Source organism: Lutjanus erythropterus, chromosome 6, assembly GCF_056507025.1.
Source record: "Lutjanus erythropterus isolate fLutEry1 chromosome 6, fLutEry1.hap2, whole genome shotgun sequence".
Classification (NCBI taxonomy): Eukaryota; Metazoa; Chordata; class Actinopteri; order Lutjaniformes; family Lutjanidae; genus Lutjanus; species Lutjanus erythropterus.
In genome coordinates, this window is record NC_139322.1 from 33,138,507 (window position 1) to 33,166,003 (window position 27,497).

Consider the following 27,497-nt stretch of genomic DNA (forward strand, 5'->3'; position numbering starts at 1 on the left):
CCTGACCCTGTTTGACCTGAATGGAACGAAACTTTAATTAGTATCACTGACAGCACCTGTGTTTATCTACTATTTCATGTCAAGAAGGTCTATTAGAAGTGGGGATTTATCTGTCTATTTATGCATATTTTTCAAGAGTCCTAATGGTAAGAGGTTATTACCAAGCGTCTGATATTAACCTGAATGTGACAGGGAACTTCAAAAATAATAACTAGATTGTCAAGTTAGCGAACGTTAGTCCGAACAGGACAGGAAAAGAAGCTTGTTGTGCAAAATAATGTGTCATTGTGTAAAATGGTCACATTTGACTTCAGTAGGCTGCCTCGAATGGCCTTTTTTAATGCAATGCAACAACAATATGTTTCGCAGCAGCCATACTAGTATCAAATAGTGGAGTGAACACAGGTGTTACAAATTATGCTAATTAAAGCACCAGGGTTGTGCTATTTGAGCATGTTGGCTCACTGGAATCACACAGGGATATTAATAAGTATTATTGGTTACACCTGTGTTTATCTTACTATTTCACATCAATATGGCCGCTGTGAAAAAGGTCAGTCATTAAAGTTGGTTTGGAGTTAACAAATTAGTGCAAGTCTAGATTTGTAATACTATATGAATACCATTTTCCTCATGTGAGACGTTCTATTTTCACTGGACAAAATATGTCTAAGAATGTGAAATAAATTAGAAGATTCCTGTGGAAAAGACGGAACATTGCAGCGCATACAGAAAATATAAGTAATAAAAAATAACATGACAATTTAATATGGACAGAAATATTTAAAATAACATAAAAAATATCTAACATACAGTATATAAAACATAACATTAAAAAAATCCCTGACCATAACCTGTTAGAAGTTACTCTTAGCCTACAAATAACGCCTTTATTTTGAAGGCAGTAGCCGGAAGTGGCGGCGGCAGTAATGTGTAGCTCAACACGCAGGTTCAACAGATCCCTCAGTCTTCACAGCGGCTCAGCAGAGGCAAAAGGGGAACGTTTGAGAACACTTGACAGCTTCCAGAGACTGCTATGACATCTCGCAGGTAAAGCCCAATTTGTATTTTTAAACTGTTATTAACAGCGCCGTCATATTGAACAGCCTCGTCACGCTGGACGAGCGGTCACACAGACAGTGCACGAACGAGATTTAAACTGAGACTGGCAGCAAGAAAGCACACAGCGGCGCCTCAACTTTTTCCTCTGCTACACAAACCGAGGCACTTGACGCCTCATATTTTAGGCTAAATTTAATCCAAAGAAACTCTATTATGTCTGTCTTCTCAATCATGAAATGGCATAGAGTTATTAAACTGACTTTTCTTTAAGTATTGGCGGTAAAAATAAAAAATAAAGTGGCGACATTGAAAGCTTTGATGAAAATGTTAAATTTGCAAAATATTCCGCAAGCTGTTACATTGTGTGATAACTGGAATTTAAATCTACGCATGTTACTCTGTTAATGTTTTCGACCAATTTGCATTTTGTGCGTATATGTTTCTGAATGGTGTGATTTATTTCTGAGCTGCAGCCAAGTCGGACGATAGTTTTTAATATTAACACAACGCCTTGCACTTATTTTTATACATCACACGGTTTTATCCTCACTTCTATAAAGTAGTGCCATGGGCTTTTTCTGTCCCTGTCCTCTTTCTTTGTCTCTCTGTGTGCACAGTGCAGGAAATTGGCTTATAGCTTCCTGTGAATCCAAGCCCTGCACTGAAAGTATCATGGTAAACTTACAATAACACACTTAGAAGGGCACTTTAGTAAAACCTCAGAAAAAAGTTTTTATAGGAATAGTATGGCAACATCAGTGTCAGGTCTCCACTAATGTACTGTCAAGAACCACAAAACAGTTCAAGTGCGAGTCTAATTAGTAAGTGGAGCTGAAAAACAACAACTGTAACACACTATAAACTGTTTAATAGGCTACCAATATAAAATCACTAAAAATGCTAATACCAAGGATATGGCTATTGTCCCTCTAGGATTAGTAATAAAATACGTAATAAAGATGTGCACCTTTTTAAATCACAAGGACAGTGGCTTTCTTTACACATCAAGTATTGTGTTACTCATAAATATGTACATATTCCTCCTACCAATAACTCTGTCCATTTACTCCATATTGAATTATTAACCACATGTGCATGTGTGGACTAGTAATGATTTGTAGATCTTCCTGAAACAGTGACCAGCTCAGTGCGTCAGGAATTAAGTGTGCTGAACACTGTAAACATGAATGGATTCATGTACTGTATGTAGCACTTAAATAGTATTTAGATTATGCATAATACTGTCTAAGTCTTTTCTGGGTACTGTCCAGTACACAGTTGGTAAGCTAATATGACCCACCATGTGTACAAGTGAAAACAATAATTAATCAAAATATTTGTTTTGTTGGATTTTTTTGGTGTGGCGTGTGAAGTGGTGCAGTGAAGTACAGTCATTAAAACTATAGCATTTGTTTCTAGCCCCCACCATAACTAATAGTCTGCATAAGTCTCAACTGTCCGCCCTGGTACGTTCTGGTACAGATTTCTATGCAAGGTGACCTCTGAAATGTTGACTCAGCATTCGGCTTGTCTCTTGACCATTATGGCTGTTGTGGACTCAAGAAAATGCAATGTAGGCAATCAGAGAGTTTACAGTTGATACAACTATTACACTTCTATATGGGTGGAAGAGATAGCAGATGTGTCATAGCGCACGGTGTTTGACATGTGACTGCTGTGTCCTGAATGCCTTTGGTAGGTAAAGTTGCAGTACTGAAATAATGATGTTGAGGTAAAAGGTCCAGTGTACTGATTTTAACATAATCCAGCTTCACAAAACACAAAGGCATTTATTTCTCCTCTGAGAACAAAGACTGTTTAATTCTGGCTGTGTTATTTGGCAAAAGGGCTTTTTTCACAATAGAAACTGGCTGGATGTGGACCTCAGTGCATCAAAGGTTTGGAAACAGTAAAGCCGGCTGGTTTATTCAAGGAATATTCAACTTTTTGTTAAAATCTTTTTTTTTTTTTCAACACACAACATTGCCATAATCATGGATGGAGCATTACAGTGCTTAACTTTATCTGATACTGTGTGTGGCTCAGCTAAAAATCCAAATCCTTGAAAACTTGCTGCACAAAGTGATCAGTATTTGCATCATGATATAAATTTTAGAATAAGCGAAATCGAAAATTAATCAGAAGCAGGATCGGTAATTCTCCCAGTATCTTTCATCTTTCTTCAGAATTAAAAACATCAACGACACAGCATAGCCTGTATGCCTGCAGCTGACTTTTCACTGCTGAAGTCAGAGATGTGTCCGATACTTTGATTTACCATCATTGCAGTGGTCAACATTAATGTTTTCTTGGGGAAGTGGCACAGAAATCTACTTTCCTGAAGTCAGTTTTTCTGTACAAATTGTTTTATTAGCGATTATTAAATAACAACAAAGACTCAGTTTATTTTTTATTGTGTTTAATATAGAGCTGCAATATCTACAAATTATCAGAAAATAGTCAATAATGTCCATCTCTATGTCCCTAAGTCCAAGGTGATGTTTTAAATGTCTCATTTTTTCAGTCTAAAACCCAGAAATATTCAGTTTAATGTGACAAACTCAGAACAGTGGGGAATCTCATGTTTGAAAGGCCTAAACATAATTTTCATAAATTGTCATCCAGTTACTTAAATGATTAAGCAATTATAAATACAATGTAATAGTTTAATTGTTATGCCCACTTGTGCAAGTGAGATGTCAGATTTACTTCCCTGACAAGGCATTTTTCTTGCCTTCATTTAGTGGGCAAATCCTTGTTGTTGAGCCCTGCTGTCAATGCCCTGAATCTGACCATGTGGCCTTCGTGTAGAACATAAATTTTTTTTTTTTTTTTTAATGAAAAGGTAAATGACAGTTGTCAAGCCATAAAGCCATTGATCTCTTGATCTTTACAAATCAAGACTTGATATGTCAGTAAAATACTCGAATCGATTCATCATTGTAGCTGTACGCCAGTGTAAAACTGTCAGTAAGGCCAATGAATAAAATGTTTTCACAGCTGATGGTATTAGTGGCAAAAGCTATAAAAAAAAACAAGAACTATTGGTACCAGCATTTCCCACTTCATTAGAATTCTTTTTCAAGAATGTTCATTTCATTTCACAGATACCCTTGACGTTTTTCTCAGACATTTACAATAAACAGTTGTGAGTTGACAGAGGGCCAAGCATTCTCGTTGCCCCAGGGGCCAAAGCCACCAGCAACAGGCTAAGATCAGAGATAGAGGAAAACACTGACACAAAGTTGAAAGCTGTTTTCATCTCTGCCAGTTTCCATAGATCGTCGCCGGCCGAAACATGCATGACTGTTGCTCTGTGGCACGTTCTGTACTTCCTGAGCTGAAATACCACAGGGGAACAATGCTACAGTGCGTGCCATCTTGATGTGACAGACCTGTTGATTCAATCACTCTGACTAACCATTTATATGGAGGATTTTATTTCACCACATTTGTTGGGGAGGGCTGCAGTTTCCACATATTTTGTGATTATTGTTTTTGCAGTGAGGATTTGTGTCGGTTGGTTATAAAGGAACCATTTGTATTGTCCCGCAGTGTGATTGTACTATCAACATTACAACGATTAAACATTGTAATGGGCTCAGTATAGTGCTGTGGGCCCAGAGAAAGTAATGATGCAGAATCACTTTAGTTTTTGTTCCATTTTCATTTTGCCAGTTGATTGTGTGTAGTATTACAAACTTTCCACTATTGGAAACCACCTCTGCCCCCCTTTGTTTAAAGAGGAGACCTCATCTGTCACTGAGGCTCATTTGACCAGCTGAGAACAGTGAGTCAGTTTTCTCGATAAGCCAACAGGAAAACAACAGCCCATGTGGAGGAATAAGATAGCGCTGCCAACATTTCCAGGAGTGCTCTGAACCAACTGTTAGCTTTTTTCCCCAGATGCATGTTTAGCATTTTTTGTTCAGACACAGAACAATGCTGATGGAACATAGGAGTTCAAACATTAACATTTTGTCAGCTCCACATGCTTCAGATACCTATTCCTAATGCTTGTGTTGTGTAGTTAATCTTATAAGGGTAAAATGCTTTAAAAAAAAAAAGCCAGAGAGAACATGCTTTTCCACGTGTATGTCAAATATTTGATGTCTAACTTATCAGAGCCATGTAAATCCAAGCTCAGGTTTGATCAGGTTAATGCTGCCACACCTACAGTTGTTTCTGGGTCTTGAACAAGTCACGTTCTTCACACTGTAGTGAGAAGTACGATTCTCTCGCTGTCTTTGTCTGGTGAAAACGAGCAGGATGGAAAAGAGGAACAATGTAATTGGCCACTAATAATATTTACTTTTAACTTCTCTTTACCGACAGATAGACACGTATGTAAATACTGTAGGCAAGTTTGCACAGAAAGAGGTACTCTGCCTGAAATACAATCTGTTGGTGTTATATTTCTCTCTGTTACAGATGTGTCATAACTTCCACTGGTCCAAATGAGATACAAAAATCATCTTATATTGGTATATATAATATCAACTGGCAGCACAAACACTATATCTTAATTTTCTGATGAACTGGAATACAGAAAAACAAATCTAATCTCAGGGTTATTTCCAGTGTGAGGTCTTAAACATGAGCAACATTCAAACTAATTTGCTGTTAGTTTCAGATAGTAAAATGAGTTGTTGAAAATCTTAGATATGTATCATCTTATATTTACTTTCAGTAATAAGATTCCGATCAGTTGCATTTTTTATCTGAACCATATTGATAATGTGCTGTCCCTTATAAAGTGTAAAAAGTGCTTTTTTGAAGACGTCTGTTTTGAATGCTTTTTGACTTGGAAGAAAGAGAGGATATAAACCCTTTGACTTTGTTAAAAAATATTATAAAATAAATATTACATCTTAGCGAAGAACATTACTTTAATGTGAAACATGCTATATTTATGCCAGTACATTATTTAATCCAAATTGAAAAAAGGATTATTTCATTATTCTAATCTAATGCTCTCTAATAAATTTTGCCAAGTTTTTGCATAGAAGTCAGGCAAAATTGCAAAGAACTAGCCTGCATTTTTAAATATTAGTGTGACGTACAGGAAAATGAACTGTGTCAAAGTGATGAAGCAATTACTCTGTATCTGCAGTTTATTTCTTAATTCTAGAAAATTAGATTTCCATATTGTCTGTTTAAAAAAAGGTTGGATGTGTCTGTGAAAAAGCATAGGAGTTATTCATTAACCACTAATGCTCAGAGCCACTTTTACTCTGTGTTTGACAAGTACTGTTTACTCCCTGCAAATACAAAAAGCCACAAACTACTGTTTGGATACCCTGTGCTCTAAGTTGTTTTTGCATGATTAAAGAAGGGCTGAGAGCTTTTGTCATATTAACACTAGCACTGTGCATCAGGTAGTCAGCTTCTTGCAGGTTACATACAGTATGTGCAACAAAGTGCTGCATGCACGTGCACAATGATTGGTTAAGTCAGTCATTTAGCTAATACTTTTAAGCTGACTGTCTGGTGCTACACAGAGCAGTAAAGCATCCAGTGATGGGGGTGTGTGAGTTTTGCACCTCATGTAAATACCCTGGATCATCAGCTGGACTAAAAATATCTGCAACATTACCAAAATCCACACCCCGGACCTGTGTCTGTGACCAATATAGCCCCAGCAGAGGCTTTCATGCTGCACTGTGGCTACTAAGTATATCACCTTTTTGTCAGCGGGCCTAGACGGGTGCACTTTAAATAGCCAACCAGGGCTATATTGAACTTGAGACATTATGTAAGAGGATAGAGTGGTGGCTGGATGCACACTGGGCCTGTTTCCCCTCAAGCAGCCCGAGGCCTAACCTGCAGCTCCCAGCTGCCTCTGTCTCTCCCACAGTACATCCAGTTCATTCTCTCCTTCCCTGTCGACATCTCGTCAGATAAAACCAGGCTATTTGAAATCTCATTCCCTTTGTCTTGTCTCTGTCTCTCCCTCTCGCTGCCCAAGGCCAGATGCAGGGAAATGGGGCGCCTGGTGGTTGTCAAAGGGAATCCTATTCTTGGAAAGCCCTGAGTCACTCCTGCTCCTGCAGTCATGATATGAGGAGGGGCAGGAGGGAGAGTATCTGGATGTGGTTGCATGCCGCTCAGACTGTTTTAAAGACTTCTCAAAACTGACTCAAATCTACAGTACTTCACAGGAAAGGCTACATAACTTTTGGTCAGTCATATCACCTGGTAATCAACCAAGTTTGGGTCTGTGGATCTGCACAGTGCTACTGATATGCTTGTACTGGTGCAAAACATTACATTCAAAGTAGGTGTGATATGACTAAAATCTCCTATCCTTATGTAGGTCATGTCATATTCAGATAAAAATACATATAACGATATCACACATTGTCTCAAAATTCAGTCAATATTTTATATAAAATGACCACATGGAAAGGCCTATTTCTTATTACATTTTGAATCAAACTCCACAAAAACTGCACTAAACTATTTAATATAGAGCCATTTTTCACTTTTCACCTATAGTATATAGACTTTTCATACCAAACCATGTCCACACAATAGAAGCAGCTCTGCTTTTAGATGTGAGCTCCTTTCATCTTGGTTGGTCAGAGTCGTCCTGTTTGGAATTAACCCGGTCTGTGTCACGTTCACTCTCTTCCATGTTTGTTTTGTCTTGCCTTCATGCCTTCATGCTTTCATCTGTGCCATGTGGAAGAACATAAAGCATCATCAGAATGATGAAAAATATTACCATAAAGAGTGTGACATGAACAATAGAACATATAAAATGATAGATCACATTATATATAGCATATGGTCATATTGCACAACCCAAAGAGAGATTTTTGCCAGTGATGTATTAGAAATTTGTTTAACTGGCCTTTTAAACAAGATATATAATTCATATTCAACTAACCTAATCATCAACATGATATATGCTGACTGGTTAGCAGAGTCACAGTAGTAAGGGCCAAAAGCAATACTAGGTTGACTGAAAATGAAAGTTAATTCTATACCATTGCAATTCTGCAACCCTTAGGGTTAATTGAACACTTAATAATTTCTTTATAATTAAGACCCTAAAGCTATATGAGGGTAATAACACGACAATCAACACAGGGAAGCTTACAATAATCGTATTAATTCTACACTTGCTTTCACTTGGCAAAATTAAATGTGTATTTTTACATTGTACCCGATTATAGGGCCATTGAAAATACGTCAGGAGTGCAGTCTGTAAGCATCATATTTGCTGCAGTTGGTTAATATGACACTTGCATGAACATTTGCAAGCATACAGTATGTGCAGGTCAATTCTCTTTATATCACCGGTTCCCAATAACCAGGTCTGTTTCTACAAGCATTTCTTGGTGAGTGATGGCCTAAAGGTTAATCATTAAACTGAGCAACACACACTGAAAGAGAAAGGGCAAATACATTTTGTCCTGCGCTTAGACAACACAGACAGCCAGATGACAAAATAATAGTTTCACTGCAGATCTGAAAAAAGGCTTCCCAGAAAACCTATCAAGAGCCTCGCAGCCAGGATTACATAAGTGACATTTCAGGAAAATGAGTTTCATAATTAAAAATAAAATGTCTTGTTTGATCTGCCTTTTACGAAAAGGACAGTGCTGGAATCAGAGCCAAAATCAAACTGTGAAAGAAAAAGTGCGTGGTCTTTACTGAAGAAAAGTATTTCACCATAATTTAAAAAGCACAGAATTACTGCCAGTGGTTGGGTCTATGCAGACTACTGAGATATTCAGTTTGATTTAAATGTGTTTCTTTAGCTTTCAAAAGTGAAGCAGTGCAAGGAACGTATTCCTCAAGTATTTTTGATGAGCATGTGAATTGATAAAACAAAACCTGATATGTTAAATTGTAAGTCAGGCAGCGTTCTATCTTGGCCTCATATAGCAGCAGAAGTTAACTGAATTTTGTGGACATGAAAAACTGAGAAATCCTATAATGTTTTGGGCTTTACATCAAAAAGTGGTGTGTGAAAGAACTGTTCATTTTCAGTTTTTCTATTTTATTTCAAAATGTCTCATCGGGTTATATTTTATATGCTTTCCACTGTGAAAAACTACAAAGCCAAAGCAGTGCTGCTGACCTAAACCAAAAGTTTTACTCTCCAACTCTAACATGGACACTCGGAAAACTTGGTGGCTATTTTCTATCTTGGTCAGAACATCAGTTTGGCCAACTTCCAGCTTCCTGTTTTCACCACTGAAATAGAAGGCAGAAATCGGGAATAGTTGTTGCCTGGTTGTCCCTGCAAACTCAGTAGGAAGCTTCATTCCGCAACGTTCATGTCTAGTGATAAATGATTTCTTTATTGTGCCAAAAACAGAGATATAAACAGACACATATTTGGCCATGGTTTTGTAAGGTAAAAATATTGTGGTTTGTCCTGTTGTTATAGCATTAGTGGCATTTTGCATTGGGTGCAAAGCAAACACAACTTGCTGTAGGGCGTCTAGATTTGTGTAGTTAATGTTTATATCTGCTAAATATTTTTAGCCAAGCTGAAGTTAGTGGCGTGCCTTTAGAGATTTTAATGTTGTGCTGTTCACTGAGCTGTTTGTCAGTTGGTCAGTCCAAGACCAGACTCACACTATCAAATGGAATATCGTGAAATTTTATACAGACATTCATGCCCCCCTCAGGAAAAATAAACCTTTTTCATAGCAGCCACATTGATATGAAAAAGAAGTTTAAACACAGGTGTTATCAATGATACCGATTAAGGTCCTGTTCCATTTAATGTAACAGAGCCTTTGCAGTGAGCCAACGTGCATAATAGCATCACCCCGACTCTGTTTGACCCGAGTGAAAACCATTAATTAGAATAATTGGTAACACCTGTGTTTATTCTACTATTTCGTGTACAATGGCTGCAACAAAGTAGGCCAGTGTACTAATTTTGTTGAATTTAGGGCCACCATCAGGTCAAAATTTCAGTTTGTCTTCACAATGAGCATTACAGCCTCACAGGGCTGCTAGACAGGTCTGAACAATAAGGATTGCCAGCTTGCCTGGGGCTAGTGAAATGGCCCTTTGGGCCAATAAATCTAGCAATTCACATGCCTGATCAGGCATTCTCAGTATGCGGTTATGTTTGGTGCTTTGCATCCATGACACACTGCGTCCCTATTCTGATTAATTTACTCAAATAAAGATTAAACATGGCAAGTGTTGTATAGGGGTGACTAAAAATTGAAAAGAAGAAAGAAAAAAACAACACCAAAAGCAACTGATGAAAAATAATGAATTAATAACCTTGACTATCCAGTATTTGTCAGTTAATAAAAAAGATATAATCAGTAAGGAATAAAAATATAATACAGACCACATTCAACTAAAATCAAAAGTAGAAAGTGGATAAAATCAATAGAGATACAAAATCGAGAGGTCGTTGTAAGGTCATTAGAAGTAACACTGTAGTCTTATACTGCCATTCTTTTGTTCTGTGCATTTATTTTCTAACTCATCTGCAAAGCTGCCTAACCCACCCCTGTAAAATTAATAGCCTAATGGCATACTGCTGAATTGGCTGGATTGGTGGGGTTTAGCTTGGCGAGGGCTAACTATGATCCGGTGTAACTACGCCACGCGCGATTAGGTGTAATCTCCAGGCACGGGCAACACAGCTGTTGCATTTAGCCTCCGACAAGATAGCGGGGACCTTGTAGCTCTCGGAGACCTGGCACCCTGATCTGGCCTGGGCTGGCCTGGCCTGTGTTACAGCCAGAGAAAGCTCTGTTAGCTTTAGGATCATACAGGGGGGCTTTGGAGCAGAGCCATCAAACAGCCGCTGTCCTCTTAGGGGACGAAGGGGAGAGAAGGTGAGGCCGAGGGAAGAGGGCAGAGGGCGTCCGCTGCTGGCCACAGCCTGTCACATTCGTCTGAGGTGGGAAAGGAGGGAAGGCGAGGGACGACTGATAGCGCTGACGGGTGCTGGTATCAGGCCTGCTCACGCTCGTCCAAATCCCAGATTAAAAGGCCCCTGCCCCCCTCGCTCACTCGCTATCCCTTCCTCCTGCACTCTCTCTCTCTTTCTCTCCACAGTCTTACAAAGCACCCCCCTCATCCCCCTCCCTCCACTTCTCTGTCGTTTCTCTCACTGTCTGTCTCACTCTATTTAACCCAGTAACACTTTTACAAGCACCCCCCCTCCCACTTTCGTCTCTATATCTCCCTCACTCCCTCCCGCCCTCTCTTGTGTAACAGTGCCCAGTGCTGGATTACTAAACTCTGAGGCTGCTGAAGCAAGGGGCTGTGGCAGGCGCCGACCAGAATGGTGAGGTAGGGCAGAAACGATCCCATTCAACTTCACCGTCTTTTCTGCTTTCAGACAACCCTCACACTTCTCTTAACTCCTTCTCCTCCCTTAAATAATGCCTTTCATTCTGCCGTAGTCTGCTTAATTCAATGCACAGAATCTAGTGCTGAAGGATAACAAGTGAACTTGAAGACCTGGCTGTGCAGAACTGTGTGTGAGAGTGTGTGCGCATGTACAGCATTTCTTTCATGCAGTGATATATATGTGTGTGTGTGTGTGTGTGTGTGTGTGTGTGTGTGTGTGTGTGTGTGTGTGTGTGTGTGTGTGTGTTGCTGTAAAGGTGGGTGTTCCAGGATGTTTGGTTACAAAGGGGCTTGGAGTGCGCTCTAGTTCTTAAGAAGGCTGAAAGAGTTGTGTGTGTTTGTGTGTGTGCCATAACACTCAGGGGAAGGTCCCTTCAGCTGTCTGTAAACCTGACAAGGTGAACAGTTGTGCCATAGTTGCAGCTTTTGTGTGTTTGAAGCAGTGTTTGCGGTCGGTTCCAGCCCGTCTCCATTGTTTAGATAATTTGACGAGTGACAGCAGTGCTGTGATGAGGGATTAGATACGGATTAGTGACATAAGGCATTTTTGCCCCACTGTTATTATTTTTCCGTATGAATCTGTGTAGGATTTAAAAACAATACCACAAGTAATCTGTCCACCAGCTGACAGCCATGACCTATCAGTGGCTCCTCAGTACACTAACCTAAATGTAGTGGTTTATGTTAATGTAAAATTGGCAAATATATCATTATTGCAACTCCCAATATTGGTATTGGCCTCAAATTACAGACTGATATTGGGTCATAATGCTTAGCTTTGACTACTTCTGATTTAAAGGACCAGTGTGTGATATTTATGGGGATTTATTGACAGAATTTGTCAGAAATGAAATATAATATTCATAAATATATTTTTAAACGTGTATAATCACCTGAGAATACCAACTGTGTTTTCGTTACCTTAGAATGAGCCATAGATGATGCATGTTGTCTTCCATGGACGCCCCCTGTTGCACCACCATGTTTCTACAGTGACCCAGAATGGACAAACCAAATACTGGCTCTAGATACGGCCTTTTGCATTTTGCATGAGCAGTAGCTGCATGAACTGTAGCCTCTCCTAAATTCTTGGAAAGGGAGAGTTAGATGAAGTGTTTGTAATCTACAAGCTTACCACTAGATACCATTAAATGCTACATACTGGTACTTTAAATCATAATTCTGTCAAATTTTAGACTTTATTTAGAGAAAGCTGCTTGTGGTAAAGCAACATTTCAGGTATCATCAGGTAACAACATATCAGGTAGTGATCTTCTACTGAAAAGTAGAGCACAACCAATATACTGGTTGATGGATGTTATCAGCCCGATATTGGCCTATCACAACTATCAGCCTATATAAATATCAGAATATATGTTATCCAGTATGCATGTATATAAAACTTTTTTTTTAATAGAACACAATGCTGATTGTTTTTATTAGCTTTGAAGGCATCAATAATGTATCAATGTATATTTAATAAATTAAAGAGGTTTAATATTATATTATATACAGATTTTTGCTCCATTTGTGTTTTTTTAATATATATTATTTATAGGCTTATTATTAAGAATACGGTGAGAGTATCATTTGGACAATAAAGTTTATTGTAAAGCATCCTGCCTCTATTACATATTATTATCAGAATCATTGGATCACTGGAAAAATGTGTTTATTTATATATTCTTTATTGTCTAAGAATATTGGCTGATATATATCTATAGCATATAGATATATAGATTAAACATATAGATTTTTTTTTCTCTTATATTGGTATTGGGTACCAGGCCCTACTAACAAGCTAACTGGAAATAAACAATTAGGGCACTTGGAGAGCACAAACCTGTTATCTACCACTGTTAATAAAAGAGAAAAATCATTTTTGTACCTGCTTCAACATGTAATGGGTTCTTCCTTGCCCTGTGCTTCACTCTTTCACCAAGTTTCATTAAAATAGGGCCAGTCATTTTTTCCATAATCCTGCTGACAAACAAACGCCACGGAAAACATAACCTCTGTGGCAGAAGTAATAAAACAAACAGTTCAGCAAAATACATTATAAACCAAAAATGATGAACACTAAGTAATTACCATTTATTCCTCAGAATGCATCTAAAACATTTTCCGGTCGGGAGATCTTAATTGCATTTCAATGAGAATACTGTTATTGCATTAGTTTTCTATTTGTCTTTGTGCACTTTCCGAAGAAGCCATGACCTGTTGGTGTCTGTTTTTTTGTTGTATTTTTTTTTTTTTTTTTAACTTTTTTCAGATGGCAGTTAAGACACATGTGTAGCATCTTCTATGGATTCACTTTAAGTGTTGTTGATATCACATTTGACACTTTCTTCCCATCCATGCGTTTGACTCATTTCCTGTCAGTCTACAAACCATCCCAATCTCAACCAGCCAGCCTGCCTGCCAGACTTCCAGAGATATTTCTAATGTCACAGGCAGGTCATTGTCTAATTCACGGTCCGCTTTTACATGTTTTCATGACTAATCCTCTTGTATTCAGTTACTATTTAGTATTTGTAAAGTTCCTCTTATAATCTGCCCCTTTGGCTTGTGGAATGAGAGAAAGTGCAGCAGATCGGTTTTGCCCCCCTGGTGAGGGGGGGGTGGGGGGGGGGGGTGCAGTCTGGGTCAGATGTCTGGTCTGCTCTGGTGTGGGGTTCGTTTCAGTTCTGTTCTATCAGTCAAGACTGTTCATGCAGGCTGGACTGATATTTGTATTGAGATCAAGCAGATTTTGGCATTTTGTTTAATACTAGACAACTCTCCAACAATGATGGATCGTCGATGACCATGACGTAGTATCCTGCACTGGTCTAAATATTAATATACTGTACATAATGTATAGTTCCCTCCTGTACAAACCCTGTCACACATTTAGTACTGTTAGTGATTCTCCTGCAGTGTCTGTGTCATGCTTCACGTCTCTTCTTTCATACGTCTCATGTTTCCTCTCTGTCAGTCAAAACAAGTCAGACCGCTTAGTGATTGACAAGCAGTCCTCAGTGTCACTTTGATTCATCTGTTAAATGCAAAATGGTGACAGTTTCTTCATCTCCAAAATCATGCATGTCTGACATTTACATTTAGCTCCCAAAAAGCAATTTCAAGCCTTTTCAATTTGGTTTTAGTAAATGTCACTCACAGTTCGTTTGATCTGAATTGTTGAGTCGTTCTGACAAATGGAAACTCCACTCTGCTGAAGAATGCTCAGATATTCTTGTTACATGGAGATTATATTTATGTTTTTGTGGTTTTATGAGTTGAAGAAATTCGTGAAAAGCAACATGTCCGGTTGCAGGAATTGAGAATTAGACCTTTGCACCAGCAGTGACCACAACAGTATCCTGGTTTGTATTCGCCGCTCTGAGGTGACACAAGATCTGCTGAGCTGACACATGAGTCTTATTTTTATCTTACCGTCATGGGTTTGCGTCATACAGTGCACAAAAACAGAATCGCCTAAATGCTCGCCCACTGTTGAAGCTTTCAGATATTATCTTCTCAGCATGAGCTTCATGAAGGCACTCTTGTGTCACCCGCTGCGTGCTCTCCGCTGGGTTATATTAATCAATAATAAGCCTTTGTAAAGTGTCGGGGGTGGTGGTGAAAGGCTACAATTTAGGATGGGAAATGCATGATTTCCATGACTCATTTCGTCTATATGTCAGTGTTAAAAAAAAAAAAAAGTATGTGTTCCCATTCTTGTTGAATCATCGACATTTACGCGCATGTTTCTTTCCAAAGACCAAATCAAGGCCTGCAACTAAAGGTAATTTTGGTCTCCGAATAATCTGGGGGCTAATGTCAGTCAACACTTATTTCCATATTTCCATTACTCAGAACCAAAAATAAATGCATAGATTAGATTGTTGGAAATGTTAGAACAGCAGTTTAGATTCTATTTAGGTAAATGCTTGTAAATTGCAGATCCTCAAGGTGTAGGTAGGGAGGAGAGAGTACAGGATTTTACCCAGAGTAATAATCTAAAGCATAGTTTATGTAAATGTGTGAGTTATAACTCCCTGTGCTGCATGTAATCAGTGTGTTTTCCTATATATATATATATATATATATATATATATATATATATATATATATATATATATATATATATATATATATGTATATATATATGTATATATATATGTATATATATATGTATATATGTATATATATATGTATATATGTATATATATATATGTATATATGTGTATATATATATATATATATATATATATATATATATATATATATATATTAATATGTAAGATGATCAGGAGGAGTCAGGTTTATCAACATGTTTAGCTCTGTAGTTAAGCCTTATAATCAAGAATATTCGTCAGCCACCAGCTGACGTACTAGATGCAGTGAGTTGCCTTTTAAGTCGGTGTGATGCCTTTGTTAAAAGCTTTTTTAATTTCAGGATTTATACTTTGTTGTCAGTAGGGCTGCAGGATATGATAAAAAATAATCATATTGCAATTTCTTGGCATCAGTTTTTGCAACACGATATTAATTTTCCCTCTCACACTATTAAAATCATGATGATGTGACATTCGCACCAAACAAACATGTTTTTTTTAATATCTGGAGAACAAGATTTGCAGGTCAGGGCATTTCTGCTGCACTACAGTATTTCATTATAATGCTGTTTTGTCACACATTAACCCCTATCGAAAAATTACGGCTTCCGTCATTTGGATATTGCACTTGGCCATATTGCAGTTTTGATAATATTTTGATTGATTGTCCAGCCCTAGTTGTTGGGGTATATTTGTGGTCTGTTCTAAGAGGTGTTAAAGCCGCAGTGTAAACCTCCCACCACACATTTAATGTAGGGCTTCAGACTACAATTAACAGTTTAGTATCAGTTTCATTTTCACTTAATCTATAATCTATAGCAAAATAACTCTTTATTCATTAATTAAGCATTCAGTTTATAGTGTCACTGGGGCCCAAAGACGTGTCTTCAAATTTCTTTCTGCTGACAAAAAATCTAACAATGCAAAAGTGTTTTATTTACGATAAAACCAGCAAATGTTTGGTTGTTTTATTCAACAGAAAATGAAAGTTTATTTATCAGTACCATTATTGATTCATATTCTGTCAGTTGACTAAACAGGTAGCCTGCAATTATGAATAAATCTATTAATTGATTAATCATTTCAGCTCATGTTGTGTTGTTTCGTTTCTACTAAAACGGCACCATGAATTACTAAATTGCACGTTTGCAACCAGCTCATCAAAGTGATTATGCTAGCAAATGTTACTAAATGCACAACCCCATCTCCCTGAACCATTGTTTACGTCACTACTAATAGACAGTACACCACTTACAAGTGCAGTTTCATGTCAGTTTTGTCAAGCACCCCTTCCTTGACACACAAATGGGGCCCTGGGTGGCTAATGGTGCGTTGGATTAGACAGCAATGGCACACAGTAGTTAGAGAGGTTTAACCTAATGATCCCTGCTTAAACATGAGCTCTAAATCCACACAGCTGACTGACATACAGTCATTCACTGCTGCTGTACCTACTCACTGCTTCCTCCAGATTAATGTAGTCCGTCCCTCATTAAACACAGTTTTTTCCCAACGCTCCAGCATGCTGGTGCCAGTGTGTAGATGCACTGAGTTTATGTATTGCAACTGTTTGTGAATAATGCATACAGTTTGCTTTGCATAAGTGGCAGAAACACTCCAGTAAGAGAGCACAGCCCAGTCAACATACCTGAGAAGGGGATGGGATAAATATTTGCCTGCAGTGTTTTGCAAGAGAGGAAGTAACATGTAATCATTAGCTTTGGTTCTGCAGTACTGTAAACCTGATGTCCTTCCCTTTCAAACCAGGACAGGACATACAGTTAGCATGTATTCACTGATTCATCGAGAAACAACTTTGTGGTGCCTTTTTGTTTTAATTCACAGAACAAAGTATCCTATGTGAATGCACCACCCGAATTATGATTACAGATATTGTTATGAACCATCATCATGAGTTAAAAGCATAAATATGATGACATTTAACTAACATCAGCTAACAACAGCTAAAGTTAAAGCCATTTCAACTAAGTCAAATGACTACTGTTCAATATATAGGGGTATAGTTTATGTTGAAGTGTTATTGATCAGCACTCCATTTATTTATTGATGTGATTTTTACGCTAAAGTGTCAATAAAAACAACACACATCAGTAATGCGAGACCAGTTAACAGGCATATATATGTATACACACACACACACACACACACACACACACACACATATACAAGCATACAACCAATGTGAAACATTAAATATAACGTGTTTTAGGTTGATTTATGTACAGTAAGTTTCATGGCTCACTTCATATTCTCCATATTCTCCAATATGGAAAAGATTAATTTTATGAAATGTCTTTTGTCTGAAACTTGTAAGTAAAATATTGTAAATGACAGTGAAACCAGGTGTAATATCCTTAGTGTAGATGTATAATATCTATCACTATGGCAACGGTAGTGCATGCAGACACTATGGCAGGTAGCTCTGTCAAACTTCTCTACTTTTCTCCTTTAATCTTTTTTTTCAGCTTTATTGCTGAAACATGTATCACCTATAACAGGATTAAAGTGGAGTGGTCCTTGACATGATCAGCAATGTCCAAAATCAAAAAATGCACTACAGAATTATTTCCCGGGTGTATATGTAAATATCTGTACATGTTATTTTATTTTTATTTATATTTATACTTGCTCTGCTCTGAATTTAATTAACAATATGTCTATAGATTTTATGTGTGTGGTATAACATGAAGAAACTACAACTGTTTTTTGTTGCGCAGACCTATGTTGTGTAATGATAATAAATGACACTGTTACCTAAATAGCTTGTAATATCAAACTTATTAGTCAAAGCGAAATCATGCAAGTACAAGACATGTTAGACATCATGTGTGAGACACACAAAAAAATAAAACAATATTAGACATGAGACATGTTTAATTAAAACCTTCAAACATGGCAGAGCTGAGTCCTTACTACAGCAGTCTGGGTTCAGCTGCAGTCTGCAGTGCTTTGCTACGTGTCATGTTCCTCTCCATATACAGACATATATACAGAAAGCATACTTTGCACTGTACTTATAAATAACATACATAATGTTTTTTTTAAATTTACATTTAATTCATAATTCTTCTAATTAAGTTGAAACGTTGCCGTTTTCATGAGTAAATCATAGTATAAGACATGCAGGCTAAGACATAAGAAACAAATATTTACTGTTGAAGGCAATGAGACATTCTTAATCCTTATTATTTTCTATTTCTCTTCCATATGGGTTAGAATACTACAACTGAAAAATCTAAAACGTAACATTATCATAAAAAAAGATTAGGCTGAGCTAATATTCATTAACAGGAACTACTGATATGACTGTATCTGTTTCTTTGTTGAATAATGAGAGACAGCCCCATTAATTTGAGTCCATGAATAGATCTCAAATCGAAAATGTTCCTGACAGTGCGTCACAGGAGACTGAATGAGCAACCACTAACTGAGGCTACATGTCTAATGTCATATACATGTGCTTTTATGATCGTCACTCACCTAATATAGATAACCATTAAAAGTCTGCTTCCTCCATCAAACCTGCGTTATGACTAAATGGCAGCTCTGCACAAGTCACAAACTGAAACCTTACACGGCTGGCAAACACTGATTGATCAGCCAAGCACAGATCACAGAGGTTGAAATACTGCTAAACTTTTAAATGAGCCGCAAACACACAGCAGCTGAAGGACTAAATTGCCTAAATAAGCAAAAAAAAGAAGCTATTTTTCCTCTTTCGGGGCAAAAGTATCGACCCCCGTTAATAAAATCCAGAGTTCTGAGCTGATCTGATTCAACTGGCCTGACTCTTAGTCATGTTTGCTGTTATTTAGTTCTTTATACGCTTCATCTGAAAAAGTAGCACTCTTTGAAAGTCTCAGGACTAGCTAATTAGGATATGCAACTAGCAAAAGCCAGTTCCTTCTTTGGAGTCTCTCAGCGGGCAGTCTCTTTATTCAGTGATGTTTAAGAATGCTACAGCCGTACAATTCCTGTTCTTGCAAACGGGTGTGAGATATAAAGATGTAAAAAGGGCCATAGTTCCTAAAGCGTTGGCCCTGTATGAATGTGAACAACCTCAAATTGAAGCTTTAACCTCACACTTAGAGAAGGTGTCACTTTCCAAATACTCGTGGCTGCATGGATTCTGTACAGTGTTTTATGTTGTGATATACAGTATGTCCATCTGCACTGAAATAGAGAAAAGCCAGTTCTCACAAATGAAACATTACACATTTCATCTGACCCGACTGCTGAATATGAAATATGTCAAAACACTCCTACAGGTCTGTACATAAATAGCACACTGAAATCTAGAGCAGCGTGGTTTAACACTGCAGGCCCTCATAGCAGCAAGACTGCAGAACTGCCATTTCTGACTGAAATGGACTCTGCAAAAGTCAGCTGACCACAGGAATTTGTGACAGGATTTGACATAATATAAAAGAATTAAGATCTATTGTGTTTTGGACCCTGTTCTGTCTCCATAGTAAAGGAAGTTGGTGAGTGATGGCACACAGATTTCAGATATTCTTCTAACATGGATCATTTTATCTTTTATCTTTTGTCCCTTGTTTTTTTTTTTTTTTTTTTTTTTTTTTTTTTTTTTTAATATATATATGTGTTTAGGTGGTTCCACCCCAACATCACCGGAATCGAGGCAGAGCAGCTCCTGTTGACCCGGGGCGTCCACGGCAGTTTCCTGGCCCGGCCCAGCAAGAGCAACCCGGGGGATTTTACCCTCTCTGTTAGGTAAGTCCTCGCCTACAACTTGTTATTGTTATTCACTGTCAGCCTCACTATTTAACCTCACTATTCTCACCAGAGAATGGAAAATAATGATTGTAGGCACCATTCTACTGTTTCCATTCAGTGGTGACTTAAAGTGAGACCAGCTGTATAAGCCAACTAGATGGCTTACACACAAAAAAAGACTTTTACTGTTAACTTTATGCTTTATGTAACTTTATTCACTCTGGCTTCTCAGATCTCAGTTATTTAATTACAGAGTTTCCAAACAGATAGCTTTAACAGACTACTTTACTTTAGCAGATTACTTTACCTAGTTAACTGTACCTGTTGGCTGCCATTAGCAGGCAACAGAACTGGCCTCAGCAGTAAACACAACCAGGACCGAACACAACCTCTGAGACCAACAAGGAATACAGTACCCAGGTCACTGATGGAGAGTTAGCTTTACTTGTTGCCTAAGTAGCTAACGGCTAATCGCTTGGTTAGTCGTGACTCAGCTCCAGGGTGCCAGGAGCCAAACTGGGCAAGAAAGCCACCTCAGTGACAAGTCTCTCCCTAGCTGCCGTTCTTATAGGAAACACATACTATATGTATAAGCAATAAGCAATCCACTAGCCGTTTCATGGGAACTTATAATAATGCAAAAGTCAGACAGTACTCTAAGAAGATAAATTGCCTCTGTGACCATAGACTTAGTCAGTATTCTGAGAACGAAGCGTGACTGTGCTGGTTTGACTAAAGTTGGAAGTTCACCAGTTAGGAGTCTCCAAAATTCCTGCCCCGTGGGTTTACAAGTGATGTAACATTTAGTCTGTGGGCTAATAGATGGCGTTTAAACAGAGGTTGTTTTGTGTGAGTGTTTCTAGGAACGTGTTAGATTAACAGATTTGGATTTGGTTACATTCTGACACAAACTGGCCAGAAAATCCTTATTTGGGCAGCAGGGTGGAGCTGAGGTGAGTCGGACAAGCGCCACAGAGTGTAATACGCTGTGATAACTTGTCATTCATGACCTGAAACATATTTCTCTTAATCTCTTTAATTGAGAGCCCTGCTGTGTTGCAGATAATGTGAAATGTCTGGTAAGTAGGACTGAGCACTACATGCTGTGGTGATTACAGAGAGCAGGAAACAAACTGAGATAGAAGAAGAGAGAGTGTGGCTCTTCCTTGGCAACGGAAGCTTTTAAGAGATACATCAGTCGGCCAAGCGCCTGGAAGAAAGCCCAAACGCATTTGTTACTTTGTGACTGTAGCTTTAGCTGGCATGGCGACATGGGCAGAGACGGGCTGTGTGTGTGTGTGAGAGAGTGAGAGAGAGAGAGAGAGAGAGAGAGAGAGAGAGAGAGAGAGAGAAAAAGAGAGAGTGTGATACTGTAGAGAAGGAAACAGAAAGAGGAGAAGGAAGCAGTGTAGTTAGACAGACAGAGAGGCAGGCAGTAGCTTTTAGATAATGTTAAAGAGTGAGGAACCCGTTCAGGCTTTGACCTTCACTGCTTGCGGTTTGTGTGCATGTGTGTGTGTAGTGCAGGGTGTCATAAATCACACACACCACAGGAAGGTTGGTGGGGTGAGTTGTAGCCACAGTTTGTGGTCTTGACGGACATACACACACACACACACACACACGCTGAGGTCAAGTGGCCAGTGTGCAGAACCTCACCACCTGCTAGAGAGGGTAGGTCACATTGAACTGAGAGGAAGGAGGAGGCAAGCAGAGTTCATATTAATAAGTGATACTATATAGTATGTAACTTTTGAAAGAACACATTCATTCTCATTCAAATGAAAAGTTGAATCCATAAGTAACAAAATGTACCTTAAAGTGTAAATGTAGTTTGACTTAGTCTGACATGACCAGTAGCTTGTAGTTAGCAATATTTGTTAAAGTTAGCAAACTAGAGCTGCAATGATTAAGCAAGTATCAAATTAATCACCTAACTATTTTGATAATCAATTAATTGGTTTGAGTAATTTTTTAAAGAAAAAACATACATTTTCTCTTAAATAAATAATATGTTCACATTGTTTTCTGCTTTCTTTACTCCTTTACAACAGTAAACTGAATATTTTTGAATTGTGGGCAAAACAAGACATTTGAGAATGTCACCTTGGGCTTTGGGAAACACTTACATTTTTCACCAACTCTATAGGTGAACAACTATTAATAAGAAAATAATCAACTTATTAATTGACTATAAAAATAATCGTTAATTGCAGCCCTATAGCAGACTTTAGGTAGATGCTGTTTAATAAAAGCATTGTAGTATGTTTACCAACTTAAAGACTTTTCTCTACTTGACACAGTGTCCAGTAGAATAAATGAATGATGCAGATGACATTTTGTACCCAAAAAGTCAATTCAACTGTCGTAATGTTGTACAAAAACACTTCAACCTTGTTATCAGTCCTCAGTGCTCCTCTGTAAAGATAGTCTCTAAGTCAAGACAGTGTGTTTCTCACCGGACGTTATTCACCAAAATCACATGTCAGTATAGTGTTAGTATAGTGATAATGTAGAAAAAGAAAAAAAAAATGAGAAAGTAATTCTAGTTTGGTTTTCTATTGTGTATAGTACCTGGTGCATGGCACTTTTTTGTATCCCCATGGTTAAGGTTCGAAGCAATCAGAGCTGATATTAAAAGGTGAAATGAAAACATCACAGACCACTGATTATTATTAAATAGCTGTCAAAATTTAAATTAAAAAAATCTTAGCCTGCCAGACATATTAAGAACATCATCCCTTTGATATTCTCTGGTATAAGAGTAGCATCGTTTTGTGTGTGTAGTGAGTGTGTGGTTGAGTCTGTGGTCGAGAGAGAGAGTGAGCATAAGCTGCAGCTTCTCAAGCCTGAGGTACGGCACTTGTATGTTTGCCAAACGCTAAAAGAGGGCTGAATGGGGTTATTGCGTGGTCGTGTTGAAGATGATATCAGACAGTGTCACTATGATGATTAGGGCTGTGTACTGAAACCGGGTGCCAACATGCCACTGGTTCCTCTACGTCCAGTACCAACTGGACCAAATCACAATTCAGATTATGGTGCCTCATTTCAGTGCCACACACCTAAGCTTTCGATTGAAATAATTGCCCTGTGGTGAGGACTTGACAGATGCATCATCAAACATGCCCAGCTAACATTATGGCAGCATGAAGTGTGGCTGTATTTCATCCAAAAGGATCCCAACACTGGGTGGGTGGTGCAACCAATGTTTAAAAACAATTGTGTAAAAACGGGGGAAGCATCTTGCGATGCACAGGGATGCACCCTGCCCGACTGCTTGTGTTACCCGCATGCTAACCACATCAGCTGACAGTGTGGCTGTGCCTGATACCAGAGAGAAGAATATTGTTCAATTTCAAGTTCAAATTTGCCTTAGAAATGAAAAAAGGCATTCTTTCATGTCATGGATTATCATGTTGTGCTTCTTTTTTGAGAAGATGTTGGTTCAGTCACAATTTGGGCATAAAGACTAATGACAATCAGCTCAATCAGAAAAGCCCCTGGTACTGAAAGCGAGTAGAGTTGAGCTGTACCATGGAGAGGGAACACAGTAATACAGGGGCCATTTTATAACCATAATCTTGCTGACAAATGTTTGTCCATAACAAAACATAAATTTTAATGTATCTGTATATTAACCCACTTCCTCTGACTCCTGCCTTATTTCAATGTTTACTTTGTGCCGCACAATTTGGCATTACATAAACATTTCAGCGCAAAAAAACAATCTTGAAACAGCCCCTTGTACACCTGCCACTCATTTAAAAAAAAAAAAAAGCAACAACTTTTGACCTCAAAACTTTCAAACTGACTGAGGGGCAACATGGTACAGCAGCGAATACTGTGTTATACTTCTGTGTCCCACCACAATATCCTGTTTCTCAGGAAAGGAACAGTGAACATTGTGGGGTAAAACACAATCGACGCCTGTACCTATTTGTGACTTTAATTGTAAAAACCAACACATTTTACAGCACCAGTGCACCTCCATCACTGCCAAACAGAAATTGTTAAGTGTAAGTGTAAAAATATAGATTTTTTTTAATTATTTGAATCTAATTTTCACAGAGGTGTTTTAACTTACTTTATTTTCTTTACTTCCTTTCTTTTTAGTTCTGTGTTTTTCCTGATCTCACTGCACCAAATAAAGTCTGTATAATGAAGACAATATTGGACCATACTGAAGTTAATTAGTTTAATTATTCTAGATCTACAAAAGCCGGTCTTAGCTAGCATATCATGCTACCCAACTCAACCTCAGTTTCTCTTTACACACAAACACACACATGGAGTGTCTTATCAGAGCAGAAGAGAGGCTAATTAGCCAGTCATTAGCCAGGTTTCATCTTACCAGGGCCATTATGAGTGTGATACTCACTTTTCAGATTGTAATAGACGCTCAGGGAGTCTGTTGTCTCTCTCTCTCTCTCTCTCTGTCTTATCTTCCTCTCTCTGCCTCTCCTCCTCTTATCTCCACCACCTCTCTTCTTCTCTGGTCCACGAAGTGAACTGAAGATGGAGTGGTCCGGCAGAGCTGCTGCTAAAAAGCGTCTGAAGCATGAAGTCTCTGACGCTAATGAGAGCTTTTTGAGGGTTTTGAAAATGTAATCAATTTGGAGTTTCATGAAACTCAAAGAGGGAAAAAAGGGAAAGTTTGAAGCAGAAAAAGTTTGGGCATAATTTATATCCAAGTCTAACTCCGTGAGGAGAGCAGTCTGGTCAAGTTTTCTCATTTCTCATGCTCTTTATACACTCTAAAAACCCCGAGGAGGAATTTTAAGGGCAATCTTAACAGAGAATTTTGCAGGGCAAATTACCACAGAGAGCAAATGGATTTTCTCTGTGTTATATAATGCTACCCTGGGTTTGCTTAGATGTGTTTCCACTGCAGCCAGGTTATTTATAGTTTCATACAGGCATGTTAAAAAAACATTAAAACATGACTGTCAATGTCAAGTCAATCTATGAACATTAACTGTATTTAAACTTATTTTTCAATTAAGTTATCAATATATTTCAACAGTTTAATTCCTGTGTTAAATGTATTGACATCTCACTCCTCCCATATCATAGCATGGCCCAGTTTAATACCCTCAGCTAACAGTGACATTAGGTGGGCCTACATCTGCATGTCAACAAGGACAAAGACACAATACTCATGGCAATACAGCGTGCAAATGTTTATTTCTCCTTTCCTGACACGCACAAACAAAGCAGGCCTCTTGCATGTACCATAAGCAACACACAATGGCTATTATCCAATTCTTCTGTTTGGGAAGTAGATAGTTGCAATTATGAATCGACCAATATGTTCTCTTTTTTTGTCAGGGCTAATATGGTGCTGATTATTAATAATCAAGGAGACAGATAATTAATACTAGGAACAATTATGTGTTTGTAAGAAAAATTAAGATCTTGGTGTCAAAATTTAAAATAACCAGCTTCTGCTACTTCTGCTTTACATCCAGTCCACTACATTTTGGAGGGAAATATAGTACTCCACTACATTTATTTGATGAAATGATAACTCTGCAGATTCAGATTATTAATACAAAATATAAATCAAGCATTATGAACCATTATGATGTATTATTAAAGCTACTCACTAGTATATAAAGGAACAATCAGATAATACTGTGAACGGGAAGTTGAATGAGACTACAGAATACACTACAGAAAGAGGAAGCTGCATCAGAGACAAAGTAGCATATTTTTCAATTAAATTATTTTATTGTCAGTCCATTTTTTTTTTTTTTAAATTGCATATCAGAGCCGGCTAGCAACAGCTACAACAAATATCTTTGTATTCTGAAGTACAAAGATAGCATTAAGACTCTTTCTCACTCGACTCATTCTTGAGTTATGTAGAGTGGTTGTTACTTAACTGTTCTTTTACAAAGTTTGCTTGTAGAAATTGAGACAGTCCTTATACAAACTAGTGCAGATCATGTGTTAAGTTCATTCATCTCAGTGTCTGATCACCAGATCCAACTGTCCTACACCGTTTTTTTTGTTTGTTTGTTTGATAATATCGCTTGGGGAACACTTGGGCAGCACTGGTTGTGTGATATCTGTTGTCTGTTATTTAGGCATTCTCTTTAAGCTTGGATATCTTGTCTTGCTTATGAACAAACAAGATGCTAAAAGATTTCCTAGTTGTTTGTAGACACATCTTGTCTCATATTGCCCAAACTTTCTGAGCGAGCCAACTACAGCTGAGAAAATAAAAGACGCACATAGTTCAAAAAGATGTCTACCTTGTACTAGATGATGCAGTGGATCTGTGACTGTTTTTTCCCCACCACCCATCAGAGCGAGCTCTTGAGACACAGAATTCACTGACCTGACATAACATCTGAAATTTTATGTCAGATTTGAAAATGCCTCCTCTGGGTTAGTATCCAGTGTTGTAGTCCATGGAGATGGAGAAGGGAGAATGGAAATAGAGGCCAAAACTTTATCACCCTCAATTTGATAAGTGGACTGGATATGGTAAAAGAGATTTCTCAGTGGTGTCTGGCTGTATTGAGTGAAAAATATTGCTTGGAATAGCTTCAGGGCAAAGGAAGAAATAATTTATATATTTTGGGCTTGGTATGTGCATATTTATGTGCATTTTTGAGCAACGTATCTCACAGTTGTCCGTGTTTGTGCGCTTCATCTGATCAGTGTATTAGTTTGTTTAGTCACACTGATCTAAATACTGTTTATTACTAAAAATGCAATTTTGCAGGCTTCACATTTTGCTGGCTAGGATGTTGAGAAAATGTTGAAGCTGTGAAGGACTGTGTGAAGTTCATGGTTCTGCTCAGTTGGTCATATCAATGCAAACTAGTCCATCATTTGTTTTTCCGATAAAGCTGGACACCATCACATCTTCAAATTAAATACAGTCAAAAGACTGACTTGAATTGCGTTTTCTTTCATATATATATATATATATATATATATATATATATATATATATATATATACACTGTATGTATACTCTGGTTTTCTTTTTGTTTTGAGTTAAGAAACTAAAGTTTGTATATTTTCCATTTAGATATAGTGTTTTAGATAAAAAGTTATTATAACTTATTGCGATTATCATGTGAAAAAAAAGCTCTATAGCTGTGATTAATCCAGCTTGTTGGTATCAGTAAATCCAAGTAACTGTGAGCAGAATTTCAGAATCAAAGAGCAGCGCTACTCCAGACTGATAAACACTGAGCTTGCAGCTGAAAT

General features: G+C 37.9%; 1 protein-coding gene across 3 annotated transcripts in view; it reads left to right on the top strand.

The window, feature by feature from the left end:
- Nucleotides 1-511: 511 nt before the first annotated feature.
- Nucleotides 512-27,497, top strand: part of ptpn11b (protein tyrosine phosphatase non-receptor type 11b) — a 50,980-nt gene continuing 23,994 nt past the window's right edge. Inside the window, exons 1-2 of one of the 3 annotated variants that reach the window (XM_084721706.1) lie at nucleotides 512-1,050; nucleotides 20,142-20,264. In XM_084721706.1, coding sequence (XP_084577832.1) covers nucleotides 1,037-1,050; nucleotides 20,142-20,264 — 137 coding nt within the window. In that variant the 5' untranslated portion in view covers nucleotides 512-1,036. Of the gene's footprint in view, nucleotides 1,051-11,262; nucleotides 11,350-20,141; nucleotides 20,265-27,497 lie in introns of those variants that run through there. The other 2 variants (XM_084721708.1, XM_084721709.1) reach the window with 2 other exon arrangements.